Genomic DNA, 27,380 nt, shown 5'->3' on the forward strand with positions numbered 1-27,380 from the left:
CGCTGTGTGCTGGTTTAGTGCGAGGGGCAGAGGACTGCCGTCGTTGGCTCTGCAGCGTTTGGGAGCGCTCACGGTAGGCATGTTCTCCCGCCAGCACCTGCCTGGCCTCTACAGCTCTCCTGCAGTGCCCCAGTCACAGCAAAGGGCTATGGGATAGGATAAAATCACACTTGTACAGAAGAAATTGGGGGCCTAAAATATTTGATTTTACACCGTTTAAGTGTAAATGAGCTTCAGTCATACTTGTTATAATTAGAGATATAAACATGTTGAGTGCATACAAGATGCTTTGAGGAAAAGAATGAAGGAGTTTTATCCTGGGAAGAAACTATGAAGAATAATTTTGGCTTTGGGGATGGATATTTGTGACCTTGATACCTTCTAAAATCCTTTCTTTCCAAATTCAGAACATGGGGTTTGCAAAACCTGCTCTGGATTTTGCCAAATATTCTGATTTTTGTTTGCCTTTTAATCTCGCTATGAAAAACTAGCCCTTTGTCGGTGCCTGTCTGAATAATGCAGAGCCTCATGTCTCAAACTTGCCATGCTGCAGCCAGGACCCAGGATGGCGAAGCTCCAATGGAGTTGTTGAGCGTACATGGGAGAGGGCTGGTGTTTGCCCATGGGCGACCAGGCTGCCCGAGGACGCCCCCAAGCTATGTCTTACCCTGCTGATGTGACTTGTTCTGGCATAAAAATTTTAGGTTTAATTCAGATCTTAGGATTTCCAGGGGAGCATGACTTACTATAAATGAGAGAGAAACAACACATCCGTGTAAGTTAAAAAGTGTGCGTGTATAAGTTTATGGGGAGTATGTATATGCATGTTTCTCTAGACACATTTTGCTCTCTCTAAAACATTAATTGATACTCAAGAGTAAATAATTGTATTATTAAACTTGAAATGATAAAGACATTATTACTGGAGACTACATAATAATTGAAAAAAGAACCCAAACCAGTAAATAGTGCTTTGTAGTGTAATGATCCAAAAACTGTTGATTTGTGATGTTAGACCGTAAATGTCTGCTGTTTGATTTAGACATCCCACTTTTGAAAAGTTTAGTTGTGTAGAACAGTCAAATCAGTGAAGCAATTTATATTCTTACTAATCCCACTCAGTGTTAGCAAATGGATTTTGTTTCCTAATTAGTTTATATTGCTCATCACTTATATGGAAATGGATGATAAAGGTTTTCCTTAAAAATGTTGCCAATGTTCAGACCTTTATTCCAAATTTTTTTAACCTGCCAAAATGAAATAAGTGTCTGTCGGGGGGTATGAAAAAAAGTAATTACTTTTCTTCCCCTTTTAACTTCCTCTTAATTAACTTTTAATGTATGCTGTTACTTGGGGAGAATCCCTTAATGCTAAATATATCTAAAACAGAAAAGAGAGATTTAAATGATTTAGATCAGAAAAACAGTGGCTTACTGCCAGCATTCACTGACAAAAGAAAGCAAACTATTGGTTTTCTTTTCTGAAAATGTTGTTCCCTTATGTGTATGAGGTTAGAAGAAATGATGAAGCCTTCAGGTGCAGGTAGCGTGGATTGGAAATAGTGTCTAATAATGTCAAGTTTCTGAATATCACCAGCTTCTTTGTGAACATCACCATGCTAGTAGACCTTTTCAATGAGGAGATGTTTTTTTCTGGTATAAAATTCAATATTTTGATTTGTTCTAGAGCAGACCCTTTTTTCTTAATTTAAGAAAATAATTAGACAAATAGTTGCCATTTCTATACATACTTTCAGCGTACCTGACTATATACTGACAATCTATACTGGTATTTAAAATTTCTGTTTAGGTAAATTGGTTCTGTCTTTAGCAATTTAGAACAATGTTCTAAAGTAATGTGCTGTAAGAGCGTATTAAAATAATTGCCTGCTATTTATTTTCAGCAGTATTCAACTGTCAGAAATGGCATAATAAGAAGAAATATTTTGTCAAAAACTCTAGATTTCCAATAGTTGAATCAATAGAGTAAATACAATTATTGCTGTATATAGTTTTCTATACAATGGTAGAGATTAAGAATGTGCTACAAACCTAACACAAAACACCTTTTAATGTTGCTTGAAAACGATCTCCTGAAAGAGAATTTCATCGTAAAACGCTAATTCACTCAAATATGGCTACAGAAACATCTTTATTCTGCCAACTCTTCTTCTACTCAGGGCAGGGTAGGTGCTCTTCATCTCCCAGGCGGCAGGGCTTTCGGTGGCGGCCCAGTTAGGGAGTTCACAGAGGGCAGGTCTTGGTGTCGGGAGTCCCTGCCGCACGCGGGAAAGAGCTGCTCCGGTCCCAAGGACCTTGGGAGCCCGAGTGTGGCTGGGTGGCCATACCGATACTGCCAAAAAAGTCCTCATAAATTAAAACATGCATCCCCCTATCTTGTATTGAGTGTGCAAAATGAGTCATGCAGGCCTTCTGTTTTTTCCTATTTTGACTTCAGGATCATACTACACAACTGGAGACCTACCAAAATGGAGCATAGGTAAGTAAAATGACATCCTCCAATGCCCATCTCACTGAGTTCCTCAGGAGTTTGAACAAGGTGTGGAGGGAAATGACGTTGATTTCTTTAGCAAGAAGCATCAAATCTCAGCTTCACTCTTTGCTCTATAAGCGCTACTGTTTACGTGGCTCTCGTATCCCGCTGGGAAGTGTTTCTTCTAAATATCCGGAGTCTTTTGCCTACTGCTTTGTGCTGTTCTTGTGTTGTAAAGAAAGTGCTGCTCTATGGTATTTAATCTGATTGTAGACATGACTGGCTTGAACCGAGTCACATAATGTCTTTCATAGTAGTGCCATGACTCAAAAGTGTGGCCTGCAATAGTCGTTTTACTTGGTAATTCATAGTGAGTATGTTTAACACGTAAAATGCTGGATCTGAGGGAGGACTGTGCAAGCTTCTGCCATAATTTTGGATCTCTGAACAACAGTAAAGTAACATCCCTCCTGAGAGGCGGTGGTTATTATAATCAAACTCACATTTCTGAGAATTTGAAAAAAATGTTCCCCACTTGGATTAGGACGAAAAGTCAATAGATTGAAAAATTTCTGTGTAACCATACATGGATAAAATCTCAGTTCTGAAAAAACAAACTATAGCATCTTCTGAATTTTGAAATGTTCTGCTTTGACACCTTGGATCTATTTTTCAGTTTCTAAAAATATTTTTAAATGTAAACATGTTAAAACTTTAGAAAAGAAAAGTATTCTGATTTGCCAAGCCAAAATGTTTTAAAAGGTGATTTTTACCTTTATTTTACCAAACACATGTCAGCTGGCTTATTTAAACTGACTCGTTTCCTGATCAGGCTTATTCTTAAAAAAATCTTTTATTTCCCCCAGCAAACATCTTGTCCATACCTACCTCACTTGGTCTAGTTGCTAATGCTTCTATTAAGAAGACGATGTGAATTAAAACAAGGAAAGCATATATGCAAGGGAAATCTGAACTATGTGCTGGGTCTTCGGTACTCTTCTCTCATGAACGTCGCGAAGTAACAGCATATGCTGCTGCCTTTTGGGGGGACTCCAGGCGTCATTGCCAGTATACAATTAATGCCCTGGTGAGAAATGTCCCATGTGGCAGCTGCGGCTTCAGGGTGCATCAATGTGGGTGTACCCAGACCTACGGGCGGCTTTCTTGGGCGTTTTATATCAGATAACTAGAGATGGTGCAGGTTAGCAGAGAAAAAGGTGACAGAGGGATAAAATCAAGCATAAACGAGAATATGTACTAAGAAAGATGAAAGCAGAAAAACTGAAGGAAGAGAAAGCAGGGATGTCAACAGACAAGGGGATATAAAAGAAATTAAGGGAAGAAAACAGCAAAGAAAAATCAGGATGTATTATATGTTTTTGGTATCTGTTTTCTGCTCCGAATCTTCTACCTAATGCAAGGCGCTATAATAGCGATTATTTGTAATCTCTGGTGCCGTTGCCCTCGCCTCTCCCAAAGGCACTGGGAGGCCGTCTGTCGACAGCCCATTGAAAAGTCTGAATTGCAGCAAAGAAATCCTGCCTGGCAGAAAGCGGCATCGGTAATCAATTCCCTCCCTGGCAGGCCAGGCTGCTTTGCTCCGCTCGCAGTTTGCTGTCTGGGATCCTGTCTGCAAAAAGCCTTCGGAGATGGTGCCCGGGGAGGAGCACAATGGTCCTGGGGATTACGAATCGATCGCCTCCGCTGTTGCTGGAGCCCGCCGCTGAGCGCTGAGGACAGGCGATGCTGCTCTTCCGCTCAGCAATTTACTTGTTTTTGAGGTTGAGCAGAAAATTAGGGGGCTTTTCAAGATGCAGTGCTCTGCACTTGCTGGGCTAGTGGTGCACAGGGCATATTCATGGCCTTCATTCCTTGCTAGGGGCCTGTGGCGGCAGCGGAGGAGGAGGAAGAGGAGGTTGCAGTGCAGGGGAGTGGGTGCCTCTTCCCCCAGCCCAGGCAGTGAGCCGACCCTCCCATGGGGGCGTGTGGGGAAGCTCTCACTGGGGATACCAAAGGAATAAATAAAACGGTAAAAGAGGAATTACTAAAACTGTCCCTTGATAACTAAATGGTTGATCATAAATTGGAGTGTCTATGCAAATGAAGTAAATAATTAAAAACTCCAAGAACAGCACTGACTAGGTGGTTGATGGCTGGCAATTATAAAAGCTGAATTTTTAATATGCATACATCTAAGGAGCCAGTAAAAATTAGCTCCTAGACTAATGGACTTGCCTTTCTTCCAAGGCAGAATTTTAATGAGAGCATTATTTATAGCAGAGCCCAAGAACGAGCATTTTCGTGCTTAGTCTCATTTCTTCTTTGCTGGCACTTTATTCATTAACCCCCGAACTTCTTTAGAGAAGAGTAATACGCTACACAAGGGAGGGCAAAGATCACCTTGACCCCCTGAAATTAGTCGTGGGTCATACGTTGTTGAGAGAGTTACTTCTTCTAACAAATACTGTTTATAAAACCCTGTTGGTGATATGTCCTCGTTTCGTGCTGGTTTCTGAGTCATTTATTTGCAGTTCACTTCACCAAAGGGAAAATGAACATAATGTGATATTTCATAGTGCAACGCTTCTTGTGCCGTCGTGTCTCGTATAGCGGGTAGATATACAGCGGGCTGAGACCCGAGAGGCTATCCCGACCGTAGATCTTGGTGGATAGGAGGTGCCCTGCGTGTGGCTTCAGGACGTGCAAGGACACGAACTGAGGTTTGAGCTCTGACGCTAGCCCTAGCCCTGCAGCGTGGCTCGCACAGAGGCAGAGCCCTGCCGGGCGGGGGGTCACGAGCCCCGGGCTTCCCAAGGCGCCCGAGCCTGCGGAGCTGGCTGCCAGCAGCACCAGAGCGCCTTGCCGAGGTTTGCAAACTTGCATTTGAGAAGTTACAGAAACGTAATGCAATTTTTAGGTCGTTTGCGTTTTAAAGTTGCCTTTTGAGTGTATTTTTGTGAAATGCACATTTTTTTCTGATTTTTGTTTTTCAAACATCCTTGTTGTTCTTCCTTTTAATAATCAGGAAATAGCAGGTTTGCAATTCTGAAAAATCGCAGAGGATAAAATTAGTTAATGAACTCTGCTTCTCACTCTAGGATAGATACCTATACTGCCTCTAGTGATAAAGGAGACAGGAAAGAAGAATGGGCGAAAAGGAAAATAATTGAGAGGTTTATATTTAGTGGGGTTTCATAATCAAATCACACTGAAAGCATCATTTCAAAATAAATGAAAATGACATTTCTCATTAAAAAAAATGTAATGGTGTCTTCTGAAAAGACAAACTTTCAGTTACGTTTCATTATACATTAATAGAAGTCACGCGGTTGAAAACGTTGACCAGCGAAACGTACATCATAGGCCAAGAACCGTGCTGATTGCTCACCGTATCTGAGAAATTGAGTTAAAAATGTTTCTGTTTTGCCCTGCACTACTTAAACATTATGTCAGGATTCGTCCTACAGCTTTCATGCTGGTATCCTTCCGTTTTGTCACGTTGTCAAATGGGCACTAATACTTATTGGAGAATAAGGCTTCACCAGAGGCTCAATCTGTTCTGAAATGTAAAATGCTGTGTAAGTAGTATCCGTTATTCATGACAGTTCTCATAATAATGTGCTTGCAACTTGGGTGTTCAAATGATTGAACACCCGGACGTTCTCTATATGAGAAGCAGCATTTCATTCAGTAGCTGCTTGAGCGTTGTTATGGAAAAGGATTGCTGATGTGCGTGTCCAATGCAGATGCTTTTTTGGGAATAAATTTTTAAAATTCTTTGCTTTTTGACAGTAATACCTGTTTTCTGAGATATGTCTATATGTTTTGAATATTAACAGATTTGTGTCCAATTCGGGTGCTTTTTCGTCTTGCCGAGTATACGTGAGAGAAAGAGAGAGAGAGAGAGAGGAGTTTGGGAGTATTTTTAACTTTCTATCACAGGAGCTACAGGCTAGGTTTGAGACACTGAGGCCAAGACTTTAGGAGGATACAAAAGACTCTGTATAAGTAATGAAACCATACCATGTGTCAAATAAAAACTATATGAAGTTTATTTTAATATGGATAGCAAGTTTACACTTGAGAACACAGAAGAATCCTTATGGACAGCATAACCAGTTGTTCTGTGATTTGAACCTTCCTCAAAATTCGTGTCCTAGTGGATTGGGAAAGTGAACTGGGTATACTAGGATACAGCATTTCCCATGATCTGGGAGGTTTTGCCCATTATACAAAGTTTCATGGAAATTCAGACTTCCATAGGGTCTGTGAAAGTCTTGGCCATTTTATCTAAAGAAGGAAAAGTGAGGAAGCATCAGTGTTTTTCCTTACAGTTGTAACAGTATGCTTTAGAGGATTAAATTTTGTCGGAGCTCCCTGCCGTGGTTGGTTATTTCGAATGCTTGTGACTTTCTGGGGGCCAGATACTCACCCCAAAATTGTGGCAGCTCCTAGAGTCCGTCTGTGCGTGATTTGCGTGTACGGAGAGGCCGTGCCTTTGCGCGCAGCCGTCAGCAGGAGCCTGCTCTCAGCCTGGCTCCGGCATCCACCAGCCTGCTCGGCTCCTTCCCAGCTTGGTTTGCTCTTGGTTTGCTGCCGGCTGATGAGTGGCAGGCATGGGCTATGCAAGGTTTCTTCCCTAGCCCTAAATTCAACTTCCGCATGGACTTGCTGTGTCAGCGTTAGCATGTGTGGGTTTTTATTGAGTACATCCCCTTCTCTGAGGCTGTCTCTGGAGAAGACCTCTGAGAAAGGAGGTGGGAAGTGGTCTCCTGGCAGATCTGTGCCCCGCCACGGCTCTGTGGCTGCACAGAAAGGGCAGGTTTCTGCATGAAGTCCGCTCGTTCCCTGGGCAGAGTCTGGCCTCTGGGTGAAAGCCACTCTGCTCCCATTTGATTTGGGGGCTTTTCAAGTCGTCTCTCGTATTTTATTCCGGCTCTGATTATTTCACTTTTATTCAGTCTCAAAAGACTCATTGCCTACTGTAGCTGCATTTTTCCCCCCGTGATGATCTTTCATTTATTCCAAAAAACCTAATATATCATAGAATGAGTAACAGTAGGAAGCTTTTCTTTTCCCCCAGCCATCCCCAGGCCTCAGCGCTAACAGGGTCTGAGGCGTTAGTGTTGCATGGGAAGAAAACACAATGGCAAAGTGAAAATAAAGAGCCTTCCTTATATATTGCAAAATATTGCAAACAGAAACATTTTGCATTTCCCACACCACCAATCTGGAGGCATTCAACAGCAAATCAATACCAGGCGGTGGCGAGTGGCGCTTTCCGCTCTGACCGGTGCAGCTCAGGGCGGCAGCAGGAGAGCAGCAGCCGCGGGGAAGGGGCATGATTTTTATCAGCATTGCCTTGCGGCTGCCCCACTCTCTGCCCCGAAACAAATTCGCGGGCGCTTTGCAGCTTTAAGTTGACTTTGCGCAGAATCGAACTCCAGACATTTCTTTTCCTCCTGGCTGCCTTGTATTCCTGCGCAGCTGCTTCTCCCACCGCGCTGCCGAAGGCTCTGTTTTCCTCTCGTTTGCATCGCGCTTAATTTCCCGCGGCTTCGCCGTAGAGCCTTGGTTCCTCAACGGAGGAGGGCTGCCATTCCCGCCGAGGGGCAGGGAGGAGGGAAAAAAAGTCCCCATATCGGCGCTTGAGTAGCTGCGGTCTGGCTTAGAAACCAATCTGTTCAATCACGGCGCTGAGCAAGGGCAGATTGGCATCAAAAGAAGCTCCCAGAGGGCTTGCTTACTTTGAAGAAAATGCATTAATTAAAGCCCTCAGAAAAATAGCCGGTGAAGAAATGCACAACATTTCAGCTAGATTTTATGCTACGCTGAGCACTTTTTTGACCTTCATCTCCAAATGGTAAACAGAAATGCCGTTTTGAAAGCCTCGGTGTGTCCTGGTAGCACAACTTGATTATTTCCTCTGCAGCTCCCCTTAGGGAAAAGAAAAAAACAAATCCAGCAACAAAAATATAATACTGTTACCATATTTGCAGCTGAAGCTGTTTAGCGCCCAGGCAGACTAACATTAACAAATGATGATAATTAGGCTTGATTTGCATATTAAAATGGTCTTAATTAAACACTGATTCTGTAAACGTTTAAAGGCTGTAATCGATCTTTTGCAGCCTCTCTGGGTTATTTATATGATCTAATAAAGGCTCGAGGCTTTGTTAATGAGACCTCTATTTCCGAACTTGTACGTGTCAATGAGATTATTTCACTGACAATTACAGAGCAGGCTGCCTTTAATAACTCATAAAAACTGAACGCTGCAGTTCTTTTGTCTGAGGCTACATCAGTGACAGAACTCCTTCAATACGAACCTGCTGTTTACATTTTCTTTCCTTAAGACAGGCACCAGTGCCCTAAGCCTGACTAGGAAAACATCTGAGTGAACATATTTCATGGGGAGTTTTGTCTGAATGTAAAATCAAGCTCTTCTGAAACTAGACCTAGTATGTGTACAGGGCTAAGCTTAGGCATAATACAATTATTCCCAGGTTTAATGCTGACTCTGTAATAGTTAGTCTGAACTTTATAAGAAACTTGTTTTAATTTAATATGTAATGTAATCATGCTGTACTTTCTCAAGTGAACCCTGAGAAGGTTTCTCAGAGTTTTGCTTCTCTTTGGTATTTCTATGGCTTTGTGCCATGACACATCTTTGGGAGATTGCGCTAAACTAGGTAAGAGCTCTGGCTTCTGAGAGGCAAAATGGTTTTCATTGTTTTTTTTCCCAATAATCTTGTTGGCACCAGGCAAAAAGCTTCTGGGGAAAGAAGCTTTTTTCCTTTTTACAACTTTTTTTTAAATTATTTTTCTCATATCTTTATACATGAAGGATTTATCAAGAAAAAGTTATTTTGACATTCACCTTGCTGTGAGATGTTTGTAGTAAAGATTTTCCAGTTTCAGCCCCCTATGCATGCTGCTTTGAAGGTGACCGTGATAGTTGCATGCTCTATGCTCCTGTGAGGCAAGTCACCAAATGCAGTTCCTGTATTGCTGGATTAAAAAAAAAATTTTATTTCTTTTTCATTAATGGTCCTAACAAAACTAAACCAATAGAGTGTATTTTTAATGGCAAAACTTAACAACTAAAATTATTTTCCTGTGGTATGATTAATGAGCTCTCTAAGGAGCTCTGCAAAGCAAGTGGGTCTTTCAGAACAGTATTTTGCCAAATTCCTTTCCCACTGAGCTTTCTAATGGCAGCAGAGCTCCGGTGAAAGTCCAGTCTTGGAAACCCTGAGACAGAGATCTAGCAAGGTACTTTTGATGGGATAATTCACATCACAACAGTCAGAAGGACGTATTTACATGCCTTTCTGCCCAAGCATTAGGGCATTGACTTAGGTAAGGTCATATGCAATCAGACTCTGACATCGGTGGGAGGTTTTTTTTCCAGAATTACTGAGTGGGGTTGTTTGAGTGAAGCTGGAAAAAATGCTCTCATTAGTTTTAGTAGGAGCCAGAGCCGTTTCTGTTTTGGTACATCATCCTGATAGCATATGACAACAACGAAAAGCTTCCTCACATGACAGCTGGTTTTCAGCTGAACAAAAGGCCCAAAATATGTAAGGCCCACAACATATAAAACATAAAAGGTTATACGTCCAGATCTGAGTATTACCAAATGTAATGGGAGGCATCATTGTATTATTGAGATATGGATACTGTAATTAAATATTTATGCTTTAAATGTTAAATAAAACTTAGTCCAGCAAAATTATTAAAAATATGACTATTACCATTACTACCCCGACCTTCCCCTTTTTGTTTCTCTTTTCTCTGGAAAATCTCATTTTTGAAATAGTTAAGTCAACTTGATTTTCAAGACTGAAAAAATTCTGAATTTGAAATGGCAGAAGCTTAGGAATGTTTTGATAAACATTTATAGTTTTTTTCTGTGTTCATTCAGAGGCATATGTAGACAGTGTATCTCTAAGAACTGATTTTGATATTTTCTTTAACTGGTGATAGGTTTGGGTTTTTGGGGTTTTTTTTTCAAATTTTGAATTCTCCAAGCTTTTTAAAATGAAACTGTCCTTTTTTTTTAATTTAGTGATTATTCTTTTTCCAAGCAATAACTTCTTAAAAGTTGTTAGCTTAACAGTTAGTCTAGGTCCTCTTCCCTGATTTCCACTCATCAGGTTAGCAATCCTTTTATTCCCAGAATGGCAGCCTTTGGGGCCTGGATCATGGTGAGAAAACAATGTACTTTTTATTTCCAGTCAGACGTTGATTTCGTTGCTTACGCCCTGACTTTGGGAGCTAGTCAATCCATCCTGTTGTTTAATGAAGAAAATAGAAATCAAGCAGAAAGAGTACTATTTGGCAGTTGTAGGCTAAGAAAAGAGCATTGCCGAGATGTTCTGTGGAGTTTGCCTTTTTTTGTTTTTCTCATTTTGGTGTATTTGTCCTTGTATCTGCCATTTTAACTTTGGATGAGGTGTATTTGATGCATATTGACTGCCAGGAGAAAATCCACAGTGTGAATGCATGGGGCTTGCAGATTCATTTATACCAATAAAAATAAACAGTCTCCAAATGACTGTCAGATAAGTAATAACTTCTTGCTTTGAACTCATGCTGGATTTATACTGAGTCTTGGAAAATGAAGAACTTCAGACTTTTTTTTTTTTTTTTTTTTTTTTTTGCTTTTGAGCCACCTTATTTGTCTTTTTTAATAAGCACAGTTGTGTATGTACCTGCTTTTTCTTCCATGCTGTCTTTTTCAGTAAAAAATAATTAGATTTCCTTTATCTTGTTAGGAAAAATAACCAGTTTTCTGGTATGAATTCATATAAACTGATAGTTTGGAGTTTGGGCCAAAACTGTGGTTCCTGTTTTAAGAACCCTCAGAGTGATATTCAACTTTTTATGTTCAGATAAAATGGAAAGATCAGAAGATCCTGCACCATTTTGCATTCTTCAGTTGCAGATATCTTAAGTCTTTTTTAAAGGAGCAGAGCAGGTAGAGAAGATGAAGAAATACGATGCTTGAACACCGCCAGTGAGTCAATGTGTAGGAATGGCAGGTTCTCACGTAGAAGCTGTGTATAGCAATCTTAAACTATGTGCAAGTGAACAACTTCCTATGCATTTTATAGTCCTCTGGCAGGCTAAATGGTGCTCATTTCTGAATAGAGGAACAGTAAAGATTTTCTGAGAAGGAAGCTTAAATTTCAAACCCTCTACCTCTAAATTTGGGAAGGAAAAGAGTTACCCATTTAGCCCCCGCACTTTTCCTTATACATAAATGATGTATGCTTTGCTTGCTGCTCTGCTTCCACCTCATTTCATTTTCAAAGCCAAAACAAATTCTTTTGTATTTGTTTTCTGCACTTTCCCTGCATTCATCACTTTGCCAATTGCCTTCCACCAGCACCTTCAGCTCGTTTATAATTGATCTTTTTGATCTTTTTTTAGGTTAAAACAATACAGCTCATAATATTCGGTGTTAGACAGTCCTATTATGTTTCTGTCATTTGAACATTACTCTCGTGAAAGCACTCGGTAGGTTTTCCAAAGTGTTGCAACGCGGAGTTAGTTTAATAACAACTTTGGTTATCGTAAAAACGAGCCACCTCGTTTTGCGGGGGAGAAAGGCCTCTTCTCCCTCTCTGAAGATGGATGAACTCCCGCGCACAAGCTTTGCCTGCCCGTCGCCGCTCTCGCACCGCTGATCCTGCCCTTGGTGCGACGTTTGGACGCCAGGCGAGGGTTCGGAGAGGAGGAGGGCAGTCACCGGATTTGGCTGTTCTCATCAGGACAGGGTGGTGGATGGTCCTACCCCATGGATCCTGCTTAAGATGGAGCAGCTGCTGGCACGGAAGTTGTCTGCCAGTATCAACCAGGGGAATAAAATGCGGGTGTACTTTTGGTAAAGAATCTCAATCTCTTTGAGGTTTTTTTTGTTATTATCTGTATTTATTTTCTTTAAAAGGAATGGTGGGTCCAGCGAAGACATTCCTCTCTCCCTCTCCCTGGATGGTCTGTCCTGGCTTTGCCAGTGGCCTTGGACTCTTTTGTGGTCTAAAGTAGAGATGACTCTTCTCTTTCTGCACATAAACAGGTACAGGAAGGCATCTTTGGTATCAAAGGTTTGTTGTGACAGACTTTTTTTCCTCCTTATATAGTTAGAAGTTTGTCTTGTACAGGAGTTTTTTGAGGAGGGATCCCCACTTAGTCGCATCTGTTCAGCTCCTGCCGGTAGTTAAGGGTTTCAGCAGTATGAAAATCCAGGTGTCAGGAAAAGGCAAAAAGAGAATTTGCTTTCATCTCCAGAACAAGGTTGAACAGAGAGGCTTTTTTTCAACTCCTTAATTCATGAAACATTTATCTTAGAGTCGGGTTAGATTATGCTGGCACAAATATTGTCTGTCAGCGTTTCTGCTCTAAACTCTTGTATCTGGGGTTTGGTAGGAGAGCCTTGAAGGTTCACTTTGAACTGGCTTGGCCTGCAAGGTCCTGGCCTAGGAGCATACTCTCTTATTCCCAATTAGGAAAAATGAGTGTGAATGCATGTTCACTATAAAAGGCATAATAGTGCTATATTCAGATGCAGAAAAATGAGAAAATTCAGGAGCATCCCAGAGCAAGGTTAATTCAGCTTTTTCCGTATTTTTGGTAGGGAGTGTTAGCAACTCTGAAGCGAAGGGAAGGGTGGTGGGTGAGGAAATAGCCATGTTAGGGTTAGCTGAGAGGCAGCGCACCTGCAATATTGCCTGCCTGCCTGCTTTGGAAAAACGCTGGTTCTCAAGTTTTTGTGATTTCCAAAATGGAAGTGGTTATATAAATTCATGCACTTTAAAGAGATTCAGAATTCTCTTTTGTTGCTTTGGGAAGATGTAGTAGACAAAAAAACCCCTGTTGAGGTTATTAATGAGACAGGAATATCAGCATTAGAATAGCAAACAGCCCACAGCTGGAGTACTTGGACTTTGGTTACACCCCTGCAAACTTGTGTGTAATAAGACACACAAATGACAGTTGCAAGTTAATTTTACCCCTTCCCTCCCCGCAATGAAAACCTGTTATTTAAAAAAAAATAAACAAACAGTCCTGCTGTTGAGTGCTTCATGGTTTGAACACTTTTCTTAATTCAGCCCTCCCAAATGAACATATTTCTTTGCGCTGATTTCTCAATGAACCAAGAAATTACAAATAAATCTTTTCTCTGAACGCTCTTTAGATAAAGCACATGCTCAGATTTGCTTATCTTAAAAGCTCATGTAGTATCAAACTAATAAAGAAAATTGCCTATTGCACCTAGCACCTAGTATATAACACTCAGCCTGATCTAATGGGCTTGTTATCTTGATTTTTTAACTTGGCAAAGTACGGGGGTTTTTTTGTGACAGACTTTCATGTATAGTAGGGCATTTGAAATCCAGAAAAAAATTAAAAACAGCAGAGTTTAAAATACATGAGTAGTTTTTAAATCATGCTCAACAGTTTTTTTGGAGGAGAGCTTGCTTGCTTTTCTCCAGAGGTGCTTGAATTGTGGCTTTTTCTCTGTTGTTTAACAAGTGATTAAAATATAATAGGGAATTTGAACTGCGGTGTTACATAGTTAATGGTTGAAGTTAATTCTACAGATGTAAGGAAGCTGTAGAATATAGCTTAGAATTGTCTTCAGCGTCTCTTGTCTTGGCCTGATATTTGTATAAATGCGCAGCAGAAAGGATTTAGGACAGAATTTCACCATTGATTCAGAAATTTCTGGCTTTTATCCTGTAGAAGTAAGAGCAAAAACCCATATTTAAGTTCCTTGTTGTTCCTACTTTTGCCTTGGATTTATTGTTCACAGATTCACAGTTCCAAAGGTCAGGTAGCTTTTCTGTTATGTTGTGGCACATTTGAAAAAAAGACACATTTTCTGCATCTGAAGCCTTTCAGATGCCTCTAATCTGAGGCAGGCAATTAATATCTGTGCTCAGCGGAAGCGCAGGGGTCGGTAGGTTCCAGGGTGTAACGTCACAGTGCTTCTAACTGGCGATTCTCATGGTAATTTCAGGGTTTCGAAATGGGAAATTATGTGTGTGTGTGTGTGTGCATGTGTTAATAATCTTTTTTATTAAAAAAAAAAAACAATGCAGAACTCTTCCTATTTTGTTTTCCTTGAATGTTGGTATTATCTGTGTTTTCTTCAACAAAAGAATGTGTGGTTATGAATGTAACGGGGCAGTAGCTCCAAGAGTGAATAGGATTGAGTTTCCTCCATTAACATTTCAATCAGGAACTGATGACTCAGTTAACAATAATAATGGGTTCGCCATAATTTACTGCCCTTTGCAACTGCTGGAGTGACATATTCAAGGAGACTGAATAGACCCCGTAGGGCAAATGTGGCAAAAATGACAAAATGTGCTTTTTCACAGCTCCGGCGCTCCGCTCTGATGTTTCGTTGTTTTTGTGGCATAATGGTCGGTGAGACCTTGACAGTAGTGTCTGAGGAGCATCATTTTTCCAACCTCCTCTAACGGCAATACTGAACAAACTCCTTTTTCCTCTGCTCTCTTCCTCGTGATGCAAGTCCCAATTTGCCCATACTGGGCTTGAACCCAAAGAGATTCAGGTCAACGGCAGATCCGTATCAATGATTGATAGATGACAAGAAGCTGCTGGAAAGCCAAGGACCGCTGTATAAGGTGCTCTGGCGCAATCCCCTCCAGCAGGAGATAGGCCACACTTTCACCCCAAGGGAGGTTCGGCCTACGACTTGAGCAGCCTCTTCGCACCTGGTTCAGCTCCATGCTGAACGGAGCCAGGCTCCTGATGCTGCCATAGGAGATGATTTTATAATTAACGACTGAAAAGCAGAATGCATATGCAAAAGGGGCATCATTAACTTGCTGCTGAGCTCTTGACACTGAACGCTCAGCGCTCTCTTAACATGCGGTCTGATCCGGAGAATATTTATTACTGCTTGATTTTGATGGGACATTACAGCGAAGTAGAAAGCTTTGCAGTTTTGTTTTTATGGCATCTATGTATGCAAGGAGAAGGAAAGTCTTAGATTTCATGGTGCTAGTATAGCAAACTGTAGCTGTGCATCAAATAAAAAGGCACTTTGGAAATTAATTTTCTCTTTAGAGAACCATTGCCTTTGTATTGTTATTATTATTATTATCCTTTCCATGTGGTTTATATTGAGTTGACTTCAAGAATGGAAGTCAAGAAGTTCACATTTGTGATGTGGTACTGCATCCATCTCTTTTTTCCTTTTTTCTTTGTGCTTGTGTGCTTTTCCTGTGTTTGTGGAAAGGTTACTGTGTATATATTGGTATTTGAGAGTGTCTGAGGGTAAATATTATGCCCTGCTGAGCAACAGCAGTTATTTTATAAGGGGTGTATTTTACATGCAAAACGTGCACTGACATTTGGGTTGATACTATGGACTGGGCAGATTGATAACACTGCTAGATCACAAGGTGTATTTTATGTCCTTGAAATTTTTGCTTGCCATACAGTTCATATGTATTTGGTTGTATTTTTCTCCTATTATGTTATTATCTTTATCAAATTTAATTTGTCTATCAGTATCTGCCCTGGGAATCTTGTGTAATCACATCTCTATTCCAACAGTGAATTTATAATTGGATAATAATTATTTAAATTTTCTTTTTTTATCAGGATTTATTGGTTTGAATTTGATTATTTATCAACCATTTTAAATATGGTTCAGGGGTTTTTGTTCGTTTGGGGGGATTTTTTCCCCTGTAAGTTGAAAACTGTGGAGAACCCAATAACTGTATTCTGGCAATATTTTAAGCTTGGCAGTCGGCTTGGGGTGTTGCTTTTCAGAGACGGTGGATGGTTTTAATGGTCCAAAGGCTTTTTTTCCTCATACTTGTCTTGCAAGACTTTCATGGGAATAGTACTGATCCCCTGGTTTGATCTCAACAGTAGATGTGGTCTTCAAGAAGAGATCAGTTCAAGACAGGAAGTTAAACCAAAAATATGATGACCTACAAAATGCGTTACCAAACTGGAGCTTGCCGAAGTAGCATGCAGCCTTTTTTGGTGACAATTTTTAAATAGAAGCAATGCTGTGAGGCATTTGCTACTGTGGTTTACGAGCAATTTGCATTCCGATACCATATGAACAAGACTGGAGGGAGTCTCCTTGGTCTCCAAGTACAGGCAGAAGACCACAGTCAGAAACAATCACTGCTTTCCAGACTTTTCAAGCTGCTGCTTGCAATTACTGAGAATTTTTTTTACCCCTGCTACTTTGAGTGCAGGGTTGTTTTCCCATCTCACTGGTTTAGAGCTGTCTTCTAATTTCCAGCTGAAATTTGTCTGATGATAATTAATACCATATGTTCCTGTGTCAACACTGCTCTTCGGCTTCCATAGCTCTTTGCCTCTTTGCTCTTAGTCGCGATGTATTTATACACAGCAATCTAATTCCCTTTAACCCTTGTTATGTGGGACTGAACTCTTCTAAACAGATCAGAATTGTTAAATGAGCAAGAGGCTATTATTGAGTAGTAATGCTGGAGAATTTGTGGACAAATTTCATTAACTACTTTCATGAAAGGACTTGTTGCAAGCAGTGAAAATATACTGATAATACATGCTGTTGATAAAAAAAAATATAGGAGGCATTGTGAATAAAGAACAGGATTCAGATATCTTACATTAGAATAGAAGTGATTCTTCTGAGGACTGGAAAACAAAAATGGAGTAAGACTGATGGCATAAACTGTAAAAACGTGACTGACGTATGAGTAACATATGTTACCCATGCTCCAGAGAAATTAATTCAAGCTCAAAGAAGTACAAAGATGGACTACTAGGATGAGTAGAGGAGTTTCTGACCTTGGTTTGGAAACAAACGAACAGCCACGTGATTCTAACATCAGTAAAAATGTTTCCTCAAAGGGAAAACTTGTTCCTAAGCATATGATTACACTGTTCAAACCTGGGTTTTGCTTTTAATAGAAAGGTTTTTTTTTTTTACCATTTCCCATTAAACAAATGATTAACCATTAAATGAATGATTTTTATGAAAATTGAGAAGTGCGTCTATTTACTCACTCTGTTTCCCCATTGTATAGACTTCTTTTTTAGCAGGAGATCTTGCGGTTGGATGCTTGCCGCGCGGGGAGAGCAAGTCAGATATCAGTGATGACATCTGACATATGTTTCTGCTCTATGTAGGTCACTTACGGCCTAACGTGGAAGATGACAAAAGATAATTAATTTTGATTTCATGCTTGTGATTCCTTAAGGAAGACTTTAGTGGTGTCTGTGGAATATCAAGAAATGCAACTGAACTGTGGGCTAAGCAGGAGCGCAAGCTTTGGAAAGCAATGATTACAGCTCCTAATTCAAACCCTCTTGTGAGGGAGATGTCTTCCTTCAGGATATTTAAATGCATCTTTTTTACTATCTATCCCGCTAAGAATATATACCCTTAGTAACTATGAGAAATATGTTCCTCTTCCATGCACCTAGGAGCTGATTTTTAGCACACAAAGTGCCTTGGTTTGCACATAGCCATAAAATCAAGGTCTTTGTATTTAGAAAGGGTATACTGTAATTTATATCACTATAACCTATTTAATTGCTTTTTTTTATGGTTAATTTCCTAGGGACTCTGTGCTCACACCTTGCATGGTCACCTACATTCCTGTAATCATGCTACATTCAACATGAAGGTAAGCTCTGCATACGAATTTCTCCCTTTTTCTTTTTTCTTTTTTATCACCATGTTTCTTGCTCTGGTAAATACTGCCATACACTTTGGTGAAAGAGATACCTTTGCAGCTGAAGTCAGCATTAGCAGTTACTCCTAGGGCAGCTCACTGTGGCACACCCCTGCTGGCCTGAGCAGAGTCCTGGTGACTGTTATAATAAAGCTGCCTCCTCCTCCTCCTTTTGACCAGCTCCTTTTCTTTTGATCAGAGCAAGATGTCTAGCCATTCTCCCTCATCACAATCATTTAGTTACTTGACTTAAATGAAGTGTCCTGTTAGGTTTTTTCCCTGGATGGTTAATTTTGTAATTGTTGTCTAAAAGGGATCATTTTGGATGGGATTAGTGATGGACCATGATCTAAATGCCCACTAATTTTGGAAGGGAATTAATTTTTCCAAAATATTTCTTTGAAGCCATTCAAAATATTCTGAAATGATCAAAGCATTTATGGTTCCTCTAGCTCTGCTGTCCATGCTGCTCTTTAAAACTGATACGAAAGTGGTGAGGTGTGTGCCAGTTTGTGTCACCACTTGATCTCTTTTCTCTCAGGAACTAGCTTTCTTCCATTTTGCCTGAAAAACTCTTCAGTAGGTTTCCTGCTCCCTGTGCTCTCACTGCCACTATTTCATTACAGGCATAGTGAGCTACCATTTTTTAGCTGTAGGAGCACCTGGTGTTCTCCTCTTGTTCAATATTAGCTACTGTTTTACCATCTGCTTATGTCAACCCTATATGTTTATAGGGCAAAGCCTAGGGGTTGACTTAGCATGAAGTGTGGGATAAGCTTATTTCAAGTAGGGGAATAGGAATCCCAGGGCATGTTAATTCTTTTTCTACCACATACCTCTATTTGTATATTTGAGAGGCACAGCCTGCCCGTCAGTATTTCAAAATGCGATGGTGTAGAAAAAACCAGAATATTTAACAATAACAAGAATTGCGAGGCAAGGCTGTACTCCAGCCATAGTATAGCATTGACTTTAACCTGAGTATTTACAAAGAGCTTCATGCTCTGATGTGACCTATAATGATTAACAGGAAGCTGAAAGACTGTGTGCTGATAATCTTCCAGAGAAGCATGTTATTTTGATAAAGCATGTTATAGTTGGCATTAAACTCCAGACTAAAATCATTGGTTGACGTTCTCAATGATTGAATTAGTAAAAATGGAAACATCCAGTGCAGCATTGATTAAACTGAGTGAGGAATATAATTTCAGAAGCTGTACTTGCTGATAGAAAAATTAACTGTTTAGGTACTGGAAAGCTACTGAAAAAGCTAAGTAGCTGGTCCTGAGATGCACAACTTACAGTTGTCGCATTGGTTGGCTAACGCAGCAGGTGCTGTATTTCAACCACATGGCTTGTTAAGGCTGATTTCTGGGAGAACCCTAAGGCTCCTAAGTTACTTCAGTGCTTGTGATACTTTGGGGCCCAAAAGAGTCTTGAAAGTACACGAATTTCTGATTACCCCATATGCTCTGCTGTACAAAGAATATAAGAACGAACAACACATTCTCCAGTTAGACCAGAGAGCCAGCAGTGTGGCTGTGCTAGGGAAAGAGTATTGCATGAGGGGAAAAGGAAAAAAAAAAAAAAAAAAAAAAAGAATGTGGCATTTATAGTGATTGAATAAATTCTCATTACACTCTCTGAAACTGATTAAATTTGAGTTATTTACTGTATCATTTCACTGAAACTGTAGTTAATAGTTTTTGTTAAGTGTGTAGACTTTAAAGCCAGAATTCTTAATAGTGTTCAGACTCGATAATTAGTGATTTTTCCATAGAACATAACTGCTAGTTTGGCACCAGAAACATCTGGCCATTTATTTGAGGCTGCCTTGCTGGGACATATGCTCTCTGGAGAATATAGCTTATACTCGCGCTGTGCTCGGAGGTATTCTGCTATGCCTTCTGTAGCTGTGGTTGTATCAGGAGTTCAAAGATAGCATTTTCAGCAGTGTATAAACTTCTGCAGTTTTCTAAGTTAGTTCTGTGCCTGTGGAAGGTTTCAGAAAGTTTGAGCAAAATCTGCATAGCTGCTTTTGAATTGAAGAAATGTAGAAAAATGTATCTTTCCTTCTCTAAGTTAATGTTAAGGTTCCTTTTACTCCCACATACCTGTAATACAAGTAACAAAAAAAAAATTAAATATAAGAAAAATATTTAAGAGGGCTTAGCCTTTTCATTGGGTACAAAAATACATGTGTGTTTGTAAGGATGTTTCTTTAGCGGCTGCTGTGCATATGCTCAAATTCTCTTCAAAGGCTCTGAGCGGATGCTCGAAGTCGCACCGGACTGGCTGCAACTAGAGATTCAATATTTCTGTGCATACACCTCACCTGGGAATGCCACGATACCCATTCTGGGGATGCCCAAGTGAGACTGGACCTGAGAGGCAAAATAATTTCCCCACTTTTCAAACATGTCAGGGTTTTGAGTTGATCCCATTTAATCATTGCATGACGGCATGAACATAGACCCATGGTGAGCAAATGGTGGAAGGAGCCTCAGCACCAACCCAGCTACCTCTGGAGGCCAAGGCAAGATGTCAAAGTCAGCCCTGGCCTCTCCTCTCTCAGGGACTTGTAACACAGACAAAAACTGGATACTCTGAAAGGGCCGCTGTTATCTTCACTGCTCCAAAAGAGAAAAATTATGCATCTGCATAATTTGTGCAGAGATGAATACTCAAACCACTAATGTTTTTACTTTAGTAAATTTTCTTTATCAGCAGCTGAAAGGAAAACCGCAGTTTCACACAATACATTTCATACAAGGTATGGCTATCTGTTCTTGAATGCTGATGAACCTTTTCTATTGTGTGATATAAAATCCAAGTATGGCCTAAATAGCTTTAGTTGAAATAAGTATTGTGCATCCTTTGCACAGCATTCTCCCAGCTTGGCAGATCACCATGTGCTAATGAAGACTGTAGAATATATACAAGGAATAGAGATGCTTGATTGAATCATTGCAAATTTAAAGCAGAACAAAGTTTGCTCCCTTATGTATGTGTGTATATGTGTTTGTGTTGAAATCAGAGTACGTTTATCATTCACGTGTGTTTATTTGTACCATGTTTATGCAACATTTGCAGGGTAAGAAGTCATTACAGAGATTTCTAAATTTCCCACAATGAAAACTCTTTTTAGAATGATAGCTTATATTAGAAAAATGTAAAAGACTATAGAAAATATACTTGATAACCACTGCCCAATTTTACCTCCCCAAGCCAAAACAAACAGCAGTTACGTCATTCTTCCATTGATTTACCAAAGGACAAACAATGTCAGGCAGTTCTTTCACAAAACCGAAATTTCGATTTTGTTTACCTCTTCAGCAGTTCAGTTTGATGTCAGCTACCATTTAGCTGGGCCAATAATATTGATATTTGATGTCAGTTCTTATTCATTACTGCACCCAAATGATGCAAAAGTCAGATCTTTCAGATGTTTCTACGGATGGCCAAATACAGCCAGGGATGTCTGACTGCACCTAACAGACACAAACAAGAAAAGAACAGAATACAAAATCAAAAATGTATCTGCTCCTATTGTTATTTATGTATTCAAAGTGTTCACCTCTTTGCATAAACTCAAAGCCAGTTACTTACAAAGGTTACCTAGTAATATCAAATGTGTTCAATTATACATGCAAAAGGGCTAATAGGTTCTTCCTCTAGTTTATTTCTGTCTCTGTGCATAAGAAATATAATTACAGAACTGAATTGCATTTTAAATACAGATTTTAGTATCGTTACTTAACCATTTTCAGGCTATCGAATGTTATTGGAAGCAAAGAATTAAATCTGTTTTCACTCTGCAGCATGGCGGAGAACAAAATCTTCATCAAAATAGAGTTTTTTCCCGTATGCAGTCTTTCATGTCATTTGTTGACAAAAAGCTTGAAAAGCTCATTCTGATAACACTCAAACTCTTGGAAAATGGTGCTAAAATACACTTTGACATCCGTGCTTTGAGGCGTTCATGTTACTGCCTATTTTTGGAAGATGTTTTCCTGGAATACGCTCTCCCCTTGGCCAGACATACTATCTAATCACTTTTCTTCACCTCTGACACTATTGCTATTCACAGAAGCCTGCACTTGGCAAGTACCTGGCCATTTTACGCCTTTTGTGTAGACCAGAAAATAAGTTTGGAAACAGTTCTATGAGACTTCATCTTTATTTCCGTCAATTTAAATCTTCTTGCTCTCTGACTCTGATATCCATGTCTTAATGTAAAAAGCTAGATAAACAAGGAAAAATATCTTTAACGGATAACCTAAAAGTGGAAATTTCCTCCAGCTCTTTCAGTGAGGGAGCTCCAGGATAGATACATTTATCTGGCTGTGTTCAGAAGGCCAAAGAAACGCACGATACGTTGGTTTGGCTGGATGTGGATCTTCCAAGGTGCTGTATTTTCATCTCCCAGAGAGAAGAGATAATCTTTTAGTAAAGGCGTACGAATGGGACTGGAAAAAATCTGATTTTTTAATATATGACACCTTGTTTCTATCACTGGGATTCCTGTCATCATTTATAATGTTATCGGGCAGAGATTGCAAAGATTAACTTAATAGTAAGTGTAATATACGTAAATAAATCAGTGATGGAGAAAAATCCTTTTTCTCTCAAATACAGCAGATGATGCTGAAGGAGAGAACGTTCGTCGGTGTCGTAACGCACTGACTGCCTCTTCACTGCTAAATTAGGCAAAATGTGGTTCCTTCACTGTTTAAGTCCAGGAAAGATTTGCCTTCTTGCATTAATTTTATATGAATTTCACAGCTCTAATTTCTTCTGAGGAAATTTAATTTTCCATTAGTCTTGAAGTCTGTTTACTCAAGGTCCAAGTTGCCTTAGGAATCTTGGAATTAACAAGCCTTTTCATTCTTTCCAGTGTAATTTATTTATTTATTTATTGTGATTTTAGACCCAATCCTGTCAGGATAACTAGCTACGACTCTGCATTATATGAGAGGTAAAGACAAATCTCATTTTGCCACAGAACTTCACCCCTCTCCTTGTGCCTAGGGGTTTATACCTTTTTTTCATTCACCACACGGTTGACTGTCTTTTTTTTTAAACCCAGGAATCCCTTCTGGTGTTGCCTGTTGTCACCATGCAGGTACCCTCAGTATTTTGCAAAGGATCCTGTATCATTCACCAAAACAAACAAGCAAAGCTTGGATTTGAGAAGACCTTCTTTCTTTCCATCTTCCTGATGGTAGGATCCAGAAGGTATTTCAAACCTATCAAGAAATGGCAATCAAAGGATCTAGCTGTAACACTGATTATTTCTGAAAAAGCCACTGCCTCATGTTCTCTTTCCTAGCTTGGCCAAATGCATGACAGCTTCATGGACAGAAAGGAACATAGTTTTTTCCAGTAAAGATATTTGTAGAGACTATACTTTCAGTTTGGTCTTCTCTGTTGCCAGACATTACTTGATTGATAGCTGACTGTCTGCAGGTATGACGTGAAGGCCTCATGTCCTGTAAGATGCATTGTGTTCCTAGCCTGTTTAATCCTTTCATTGTCCTCTGGGTGTTAGGTACTGTTTGAGGTATCCCAGTCGTTTTCCATGGTCTTGGATCTGTGAGTGTAAAACGTACATTGAATTAATATGGTATCTGCTAACACCTGGACTCCATAAAAGTGAAATAATTGCGGGACAGCTGCTCTTGCTTGGAAGCAAGCCACATATACTGTGATGACCAAAAGTTTATAATCCTGAAAACTGGGACTTTTATCCTCCAGAAGTGGACAACCTGGAGACAGTGTATGTTGAAGAACTTGGGGCAAGAATCTGGGCAGGGAGTGTTCTCTGCCTGTTGCTACCACAGTGCTCTCTCACTCATTCGTGCCATCGCCAGTATTAATTTATCTTGTTATTAAATGAGCAGGAGAACTGATCTGTTAACTTAACATCTCACCGCTAAATAAATATACCTTTACTCAAGCTTCTGAGTGTACTCACAGAATGTTATAAAATATTCTATGAATATTTAAAATCTGGAAAATTCTGGGAAATTGAATGTTTCCTGTTTTGAGTGTACAGCATTCCTAGTCCCTTGTAATTTCTTACCTGCATTACAGCTTTCACTCTTTCATCCTTTCGTCTGGGCCAGGCTTTGTGGTTGGACTGAATCAAGTAGTATGTTCTGCTTTCCCCGCTCCTAGTGACATTCTGTGTCACTGCGAAGCTGGAAACAATTCAGATATAGGCAGACAAGTCTTGAACCAGCATTTAATGAAACATTTAACTTCTCCAACTGAAACTTTTCGTTCTGTCCTCATTAAAATCTGGGGATATCACACAAGTTTGTCTCAACGTTTCATGATAAAAAAAATTCAGATGATGCATAGACAAACAGACATTCGGATTTTGGACAACTGTGTAATGTCTAAAGAGCAGGAAGTATGACGTTATTTTAACTAGCCTTGACTTAATTTTATTTTGAGTAACTTAAAAAAAACCCTGTACATTTTAGGTAAGCTTGACCCTTGACAAGATCCTGGGGAGAAACTGATAATTACCTGACCATACAGTATATTCTTTTATGTTTTCAGACATCACATTTACAAATAAATATACTATGTCCACTTACTCATAAGTGTAATTGAAAGCAAAAGAGATGATCTCATTTAATATGATTTTGTTTGCTTAATTCTGTGTTCCTCAGTGAATGTGACCCTCTGTGTGTACAGTCTATGAAGCAAATGCTGTTTAGCATGCAAAACTGCGAGCAGCATGGAAGACCTTGCCCTTCTTTCTTAGAGGAGAAGAATTAATTTGTGCATCCCAAGTTGCAACTGCAGGGATAAGAATCCTTAAAAATTACATCTTCTGGCCCAGCATGCCAGACTTCCCTGTGGCAGATTTACAGTGTAGGTCCCAGGTCCCAACATAATTCATTTTTCATGTCAACACCTGTTTTTTAAACTTGTCATTTTCCTACATATGAAAAAAAAATCAGAATACCAAGATCCATGTAGGATTTTTTATTCAATTTCCCACTTGAAATATAGTCCAACTTGCCTCCGTATGCAATATTTCACAGGAAATAATGTCTGAAGATACATGAGAAAGCAGCGTCCCGTCCCTACACTCTATCTTGTAACTCCCTCATGTGACAGTAGTTTTCTCAGCATACTGCGAGACATAAGCTTTTATTTGCAATACCGGTTTTATCAGTGGCTTGGATGGGAATGATCACAAGTGCTCAGGGCTCCCATCTGAGGGCAGGCCTCCCTGCTTCGGTTTGGTGGTAGTGCCGAATTTGTTTGCTTCTGGCTCACCCAGCGGCACCAGGTTGACGTGGATCACGTGTGGACGTGGGTTGGCATTGCAGGAGCCAGTTTACCTGTTGCAATACCTGCTATCTGTAGCAAACTAAATTTGGTCTAGAGAAGTGGTTTTGGTTTAGATCGATGATTTCTGTCTGGTAAGAGGATTCTAGATACAGCTTTCCATCAGACCACAGCCAAAGGGAAGCAAGGTGCTTAAAACAATGCCCCATTCATGGTTGTACAGGACATGGCTTTGTACAATAGCAAAATTGGATTTAAAATAAATTTCTGGAAGAATGGAAGCAGGGCCACATTTGGAAAGGCCTCTCTGTTATTAAGATGTAATTAATCTGTAGGTGGATAAACATCAGAGTTAAAAGGTACTTGAATATTGGAATGCTTTAATCTGAAAATAATTGAGAATGCAAAGCTGAAGTCCATCAGGGAGGGGAATGTAGAATACGCTTTTTTTATATTTAACTGATTTGTTTGTGAGGAATTTCTTGAAATAATGGGGTGGAATTTGCTGAACTGATCATTCTTTTGCCTGAAATATTTTGAAGCTGGGAGAAACCTTCATAGAATTATCACAGCTCGGAACTGGCCCGGCTTCTGAGAGTATTGAGCGAGACATGTTGATGGTTCTTCTTTATGCATTTAGTTTCCCTAAAAAATGCCCAAAGACAAGATAAAGAATCAAATATTCAGGTGAACTTTTTAATTTGTATGTTCTTAGAATAACTTTTGTTTTAAAAAAGGATATGCAGCTAACTGTCACCTGTTTTTTTTCAGTGTCTTAAATGCTCTAGATTTTAAAATGGACAGTTTTATTTTTCAGCAACAGATCTAGTGCCACTAATACTGACTTCTGAATTTGCAATAGCATGTATTATGTATATATATTAACATTATTACAGTGAATAATACCCAGTTTTTAAAAGTGTAACATTTTATACTTTAAGGAACTGAATGACAATAAGATACCTGTACACAAACATATGGCATACCTTAGGAATTTGTTAGGCTCAGGACCGTCTAATAATGTAATGTTACCTAACTTCACTTGAGTCGTGGCATCTCTCAAAATCCTGAGAAAAGCCAGTAACGGCAATTATCATTCCTCTCCTCCTCTCACTGCACAGCTCCCACAATTCAGAGGCACTGCTTTGATGGTTAGAAAGGAAAAACAAAATTGATTATCTTAAACCTCTCTGCAAAGGATATTGCTCTCTTTGCAGTAGTCTCAAGTGCAATGTCAACTATGGCTAGCAGTAACTCTGCAGGGAGTGCAGTGAGCTTGGGTTTCATATGTAAATTTATGCAAAGGGCTCTGCAAGCCTAGCATGTGTAGTTCTCCGCAAACACCACGAGGCACGTCGTCGTACTACTTGATGTGGCAAAGGGAAGAGAGGATCCCTGTGTTTCACGCAGCAAGAGGGAAACCTGCTGAGCGCGTGTAAACAAACACAAGAACCATGATCCATCATTGTTTCTGGAAGTTGGTAGGACTAGAAATCCTCCCGCAACAAAGTAGTTCTGCCATTTGCTTTGATTAATTTTTTTAATGGAACTATCAGCACGGAAATCTCAGCCACATCTTTTCTTTCCACTTTCAGACGTATTTGTTTCCCCTCCGCTTTCCAATAGCAGTAGACTTTTGGTCACTGATCACAGTAGGTAAACATGTCTCTGTGCCTTTTTCCTCCTGCTCTACCCCGCTCCCGAGCATTGCCTGGTTGCTCACCTGCCTCTGTTGGGTTGTTTGCCCTGCCCACACTCACCCTCACTCAGAGCTGCTCCTGATGCCTCTCGCTCTTTCAAGTTTCTCCTCAGGACTCGCTGTCCCCGATTGCACATTTCTAAATACTT

General features: G+C 39.9%; 1 protein-coding gene across 3 annotated transcripts in view; it reads left to right on the plus strand.

The window, feature by feature from the left end:
• The window catches only part of SPAG16 (sperm associated antigen 16), a 416,305-nt gene that overhangs the window by 279,988 nt on the left and 108,937 nt on the right, over window positions 1–27,380 (plus strand). For all 3 annotated transcript variants that reach the window (XM_064515349.1, XM_026120033.2, XM_064515350.1), the window contains one exon: window positions 18,108–18,173. In XM_064515349.1, coding sequence (XP_064371419.1) covers window positions 18,108–18,173 — 66 coding nt within the window. The remainder of the gene's footprint in view (window positions 1–18,107; window positions 18,174–27,380) is intronic.

The sequence above is a fragment of the Dromaius novaehollandiae genome, chromosome 7 (assembly GCF_036370855.1).
Source record: "Dromaius novaehollandiae isolate bDroNov1 chromosome 7, bDroNov1.hap1, whole genome shotgun sequence".
NCBI lineage: Eukaryota > Metazoa > Chordata > Aves > Casuariiformes > Dromaiidae > Dromaius > Dromaius novaehollandiae.